The 6,000-nt window shown below is 35.7% G+C and overlaps 2 protein-coding genes across 6 annotated transcripts in view; one reads left to right on the top strand and one right to left on the bottom strand.

Moving 5' to 3' along the window:
- The window catches only part of LOC129748421 (calcitonin gene-related peptide type 1 receptor), a 473,124-nt gene that overhangs the window by 188,336 nt on the left and 278,788 nt on the right, over positions 1 to 6,000 (top strand). The gene's annotated exons all lie outside the window — the stretch shown is intronic.
- Positions 1 to 6,000, bottom strand: part of LOC129741488 (phospholipase A2 group XV-like) — a 64,042-nt gene that overhangs the window by 48,851 nt on the left and 9,191 nt on the right. Inside the window, exon 3 of the mRNA XM_055733229.1 lies at positions 4,580 to 4,662. Within this exon, the coding sequence (XP_055589204.1) occupies positions 4,580 to 4,662 (83 nt within the window). The remainder of the gene's footprint in view (positions 1 to 4,579; positions 4,663 to 6,000) is intronic.

The raw sequence follows: 6,000 nt of genomic DNA, 5'->3' as shown, positions 1-6,000 counted from the left end.
AGCGACTCTCAGAGTGAAAATTTCGTATAAGTTCAGAACAAAGTATACTTGTTTGTGTTTTTATTCGAAAGTTAACACTAAAAGAGACCGTTTCCAGCAAAAAAGTGAAAATGACCCAAAAGTCACATGGGACATTCTTGCGTAGAACGGCAGTATAGCATAGTAAAATATTGACGATTATAAAAATTAATCGTTCGCCTTACAGGTCTAATTGGTCCTTGTTCATTTATTTGTGCGTTTACCGAGCGTGCATTGTTGACCGATGGACGACTCCCAAGAAGCTTCAACTAATTTTCTCATGTTGCGGTGTAACATATAAGAAAACGGATTTTGCAGAAAGAAATGTTTTCTGCGAAACGAAGTAAGTTCTAAAGACTTAGTGATGTTCCGTTCGCTGCTGGCTGCATCAGACCGCCGTTACAAATGATTTAATTTGTTTTGTGTATATTGTGTTTGAGTGAGAGTTTCGCGTCTATTTTGCTTCGGTGAAGGCATTTTATGGTTAATAAAGCTATTTAAATTGACAAGAACTAATGTTTTTCAATAAAATGAGAATTCTAACTCCCCCAAACATTTTGTTGCACAGGTAAATCTACTGTAAACAATACTATTAGACTAAAACGAACATTTACATGCGATGACATGGGTCGAAAGGTATCGGGGTTTTGCGTGTGGTAATACTGCTGATTCAAAGGAAATTTACATGAAATGAACTGTTTCATCACTCGTAAATACCAGATTCCGTTCTACCCATGTTATTGCAAGTAAATCTAAGTGTATTTTTCGGGGTTTGACATGTAAATCTACTATAAATAATATTATTAGACCCGAATGAAAAATTACAGGTAATAACATGTGTGGTAAGAAGGCGAGTTTTTAAGTGTGATAATACTGCTTATGCAAAGAAAATTTACATGGAATCAACTGTGTTATCACACGTAAGTACCCGATTCCCTTCTACCCATGCTACAACACGTAAATCTACGCGGATTTTTCTAAGTGTGTATGAACTATTGTGAGAGGAACATGGTGTCCAAATGGTTGATATTTAAAATTAGTATTTGATGAATTACTTCTGAAGTTAAAATGTTTTTTTCGAACTCTGACGAAATAAACAAAAGTTACACTTATCAATAAAAAAAACCCATTTTAAAGACGAGGTAAGGTTTTTATATGTCATGTAAAGAGTTTTAATACAAAAGGTTGATTGAATTGTAAAACGAAATTCACAATTAGAAATAAGTTTCAATTCGTGAACGTCAAATAGTGTCGCATAATGACTCCAACATAGGTGTTTAAAAAGTAAAACAAAAAATTTAAAAAAACATAGTACGAATATCAATTCAACTTTGAAAATACGTCAAAAAATATGTGTTTCGTCTTTTCTAATGATGCTACAGTGTGTGTAAAATAACGTCAATTTTTCAATCCACCATCCATAACTTTTCTGCAGTGACTAAAACAATTTCGGTGGTGGATCGATTTAAAAGTAACGATTTTAACACTATTTTTTACGTTTTTGTGGCCATAATTTTTATAAAAAAAAATACATCTATATGTCCAAGATAAAGCTTTTAACACCAGATTTCTTATGCACTAAGCGATTTTTTTTATGTGAAATGGGTAGCTAAACTACAGCTGAATATTGTCTGAGAATCATATTTGAGTTACGTTACGTTAGGTTTACAAAACTATTGTTCAACTTGTACGGTACACAGTTAGAAAAATCCACGTAGATTTACATGCAGCTTCATGGGTAGAAGGGAATCGCGTTATTACATGTATTAATACTGTTTGTTACATGTAAATTCCCAGTCCCATTGATATTGATTGTTTACTGTAGATTTACATGCTCAACCTCTCTTTTATTGATGTTTTGTTTAAAGGAGTGTTTGAAAATAATAAACAAATCAGCGATATTGATTAATAAAGAACCTTTATTCAGTTTGTTTGCATACACTTCACCGATCTTGTCGACTTGACACAAACGCCTGTCGGTGCTTTTCAATTCACCCAGCGAAGGAAACGACGACAGGTGCCGGAAAAATTGAATCCCCCGTAGTGATTTTCTGCAAAACAACAAATTTACAATTAAAATAAGTTGTAACACCCACATTTCCACACACATACCTTCATAAATAGAATTGCATTTAGTTTTCACGAACGTTACTGGCTGGAAATCTTGTACGCACCACCTCCAACTCGAACAGAAGCAAACAGCACTCGAACAGGTACAAAAAAGAACGAACGAACGTCACCAACGCTGAGATTTACATGAAATTGCACGAGAATTTCTTCGCAATCGTCATGATGCTATAGTCTTTTCCATATTCTGTCGCCGACGATGCGAAAATGTGTAACGTAAATTTACATTTTTCTTTCTGTGTAGAGAAACAAGCGAGATATAGCAATTTAAAGCGAAAAGTGTTATATTAACACTCTTGATCTCTAAAGAGACATATTTTTCTCAAGGCTATTTGGGAGCGTTTCATGAATTCATTGTAGGTTCAAGATTTTTTTTAATATTTTGGTGCGTCTGAAAAAAAGTTACAAGCCTCCAAACTACCAATAGTGTCAAATTTACACCAAAGGTCCTATTAGAAATGCAATATTATTCTGGTCCCCCCACAGTCATTAGTCAGTTAACGTATCCTTTCATCACAACTTTTCAATTTTGTTAAAAAATAACATAATTTACCGAAAAAATCAACGTTTTTCAAAACCACAATTAAGGGCCAAAACTGTAGCTTGTAACAATTATTAGTCAAATTGCCCACAATTATTAGTCACGTAAAAGTCCATGGCAACACCCGAATATCATCATGGAAAACAACAAGTTTCTGGCAAATATTCAGAGTCAGAGGCCTTCTTCGCTAGTATACATTCAAGGGGCAATTCGGTTAAGCTAGCAACCAAGAAATGTTTTGTTTTGCTTACAAAAAAGTGACCCATGATTGTGTTAAACACGGGGGATCCTGTAACAATTATGGGTCACTTTTATTTTGACAAATATTATTGAATTTTCGCATTTCATTCGCTCAGTTTCACTTGGAAAATGTAAACTCGTCCTTTGTGCTTATATGGGACCAATTCATTTGGTTGGAATATTTGAAATACCCTCACAGGGGGCTTAACGGTTTAAGATGTCAACCTTAGAACATTGGAATTTTTTGCAATATTTCGACAACTTATAGTTCACCTATGATAAAAAGTTTTCAAGCAGCTATTTTACTGTTATCAAACTCACAAATAATATTCTAAATGCATTTTGATGATATTGTCGATAAACTAAAATTCATAATATGAAATAATTTCTTTTAGTTTTGTAGATATTAGTTTCTTTTAGTTTATGCAGATCTAATGATCCGTGACTAATAATTGTGTGTGACCCATGATTGTGGGGGGACTGTATATTAAAACATATAATTTACCGTGAAAACTAGAAAATTAGGCAAAATCAGGCTTATTTCTTAAAATCATTAAAAATATAGTCCATCCTGATAAACTTAGATGGACCTTGAAAAATCAGGCAAATCTTGAGAATTAAGGTACATTCCCAAGTAACACCGATAGTTTTATTAGAATCCTCAAGCCTCTTATAAAACCAAAATTTTGTCTAGTAGCCTGCTATTAAATTTTAAATGTTACTTGGGATTGGCAACCCTGCTCTCGACAGAAAAGCCTTTCCGAGTCGGTCATTGTCCCTACAACCAGTGATGTCAACCTTCCAGATTTTGTCTGGATCTTCCAGACTTTTTGGACTTTCGTCAGTTAATTTTTAAGATTTCCAGGCTTCCAAACTTTTGACTTTTTTTTCAGACATTTCGAAACTTTTGAGTATGGACAAGATTTTTTTACAAATCAGTAAAAATCAAGAATTTCTGTGGTTAAATGCTAGAAAATGGTTCGAATAAGTGATTGAAAAGTGTGGAGTTCTACGAAGATGGATGTAAAGCAAGAAATTAAGCATGGAACGTAGAACTTTCGATACTTCCACAATGGTATCAGGCATTGATAATGCATATAATGTTTGATTAGATAAACAATAAAAGCGACTTAAACAAAAAGTCATCACTCATATAGTTTGCCACCCAGACTTTTCCAGACATTTTTTTTTTTTTCAAAAACCCCCAGACTTTTCTGACAAACAGTTGGTATCTCTGCATACATCACACATACATGGCATGTCTGCTGAGATGTCGCCAAGAATCTGATCTGTGCAAAATTTCAGCTCAATCGTATTTAGTTTAAAGGTACCTCAAAAAACTCAAAGTGATAATTGTTTGACCCTAGAGAATCACAAAAAAAGGAACCGTAGGAAAATCAAAATTTCTATGTTGATGTCAAATAGCTCAGAAAAAAGTGTTTTATTCTTCTAGTACTGTCCTTATCCCATTGATTCAAAGTTGTTAACTTTCTATCATTTCCAACTCGAAATGGAAATGGTACCATTTGGTGATTTTTTTAAAATAATTCAAAATAAAACAATCGGCCGCCATTTTCCCTTTCCAAATCATTTATTCATTTCGGATAAATTTATTTTGGAACAACAAATATCGGAACACGGATTCGAAATTACTTTGCAGGTCAATGTGGAAGAACAAAAAAAGGTCTTTCCATTTGCTGCTCCCCCGTCGTCTTCGGCGGGGTCATCGACGTCGTCTGTTCGAGATCAATGGAAAACATTTCCCGGAAAACTCGTTCAACTGATGATTTTGGGCAGCAGTCAGTCGCCGGAAAAGGGAAACAGCTTTCTTCGTGAACCTTTCGAAGATTTTATCACGAAAGAACCCAGAGCAGCTGCCTCCTGATGAACATAAAATATTTGTGCTTATTATCGGTGCTTTTATTTTCCCGGGGTCAATGAGGGGATTACCGCGTCACGGGACAGAGGGAAAAGCCTTTGCTTCGCTGTTTGGCTTTGATGTTTTGTTAAAAACGATCAGACGAAATAGAATTCTCGAATCGACCCGACCATTTCGAAATGAGTGTTCGATAAACTGATTTGAGGATTGGCGCTCCTACAAGGAAGATAAATTGAGTAACACGTCATTCTGAAATCATCATGAGAAATTTTCTTTTAGAGTGATATATTGGTAAAAAACACAAATCAGACTCTACTCCAAGAATGACCTTCCTTGGAGGTTGAATTATCGGCATTAGATTCTATGCCGGACCGGCATAAACAAGCTTTCTAATGACTGGCATTGTCCTCCCAGCGCAATCGCATTGCATATGTCTAAAGAAGGAGTAGGATGGAAACAATCAGCCAGTAAAGATATTGTCGAATGATGTACCGAGCGCTGTGTAAATATGTAATCCAGCATGAGAAATTTAAACATTCTTTGTTTGGCTAAGATGTCCGTCAGTAAGCAGGCGTGCGTGTCCTATCCCATTCCAATCAAATTCTTAATCCATTCCCATTAATTCCATTCCCATTCATTCCATTCCCATTCCATTTCCATTCCTTTGCCATTCCATTTTCATTCCATTTCCAATCCATTTCCAATCCATTTCCAATCCATTTCCATTCCATTTCAATTCTATTTCCATTACATCTTTATTCCATTCCCATTCCATTCCCATTCCATTCCCATTTCAATCCCATTTCAATCCCATTCCATTCCCATTCCATTCCCATTCCATTCCCATTCCATTCCCATTCCATTCCCATTCCATTCCCATTCCATTCCCATTCCATTCCCATTCCATTCCCATTCCATTCCCATTCCATTCCCATTCCATTCCCATTCCATTCCCATTCCATTCCCATTCCATTCCCATTCCATTCCCATTCCATTCCCATTCCATTCCCATTCCATTCCCATTCCATTCCCATTGCATTCCCAGTCCATTCTTATTCCATTCCCATTCCATTCCCATTCCATTCCCATTCCATTCCCATTCCATTGCCATTCCATTCCCATTCCATTCCCATTCCATTCCCATTCCATTCCCATTCCATTCCCATTCCATTCCCATTCCATTCCCATTCCATTC

The sequence above is a fragment of the Uranotaenia lowii genome, chromosome 2 (assembly GCF_029784155.1).
Source record: "Uranotaenia lowii strain MFRU-FL chromosome 2, ASM2978415v1, whole genome shotgun sequence".
In the NCBI taxonomy this organism is placed as follows: domain Eukaryota; kingdom Metazoa; phylum Arthropoda; class Insecta; order Diptera; family Culicidae; genus Uranotaenia; species Uranotaenia lowii.
This window is presented reverse-complemented; position numbering and strand designations above follow the sequence as displayed.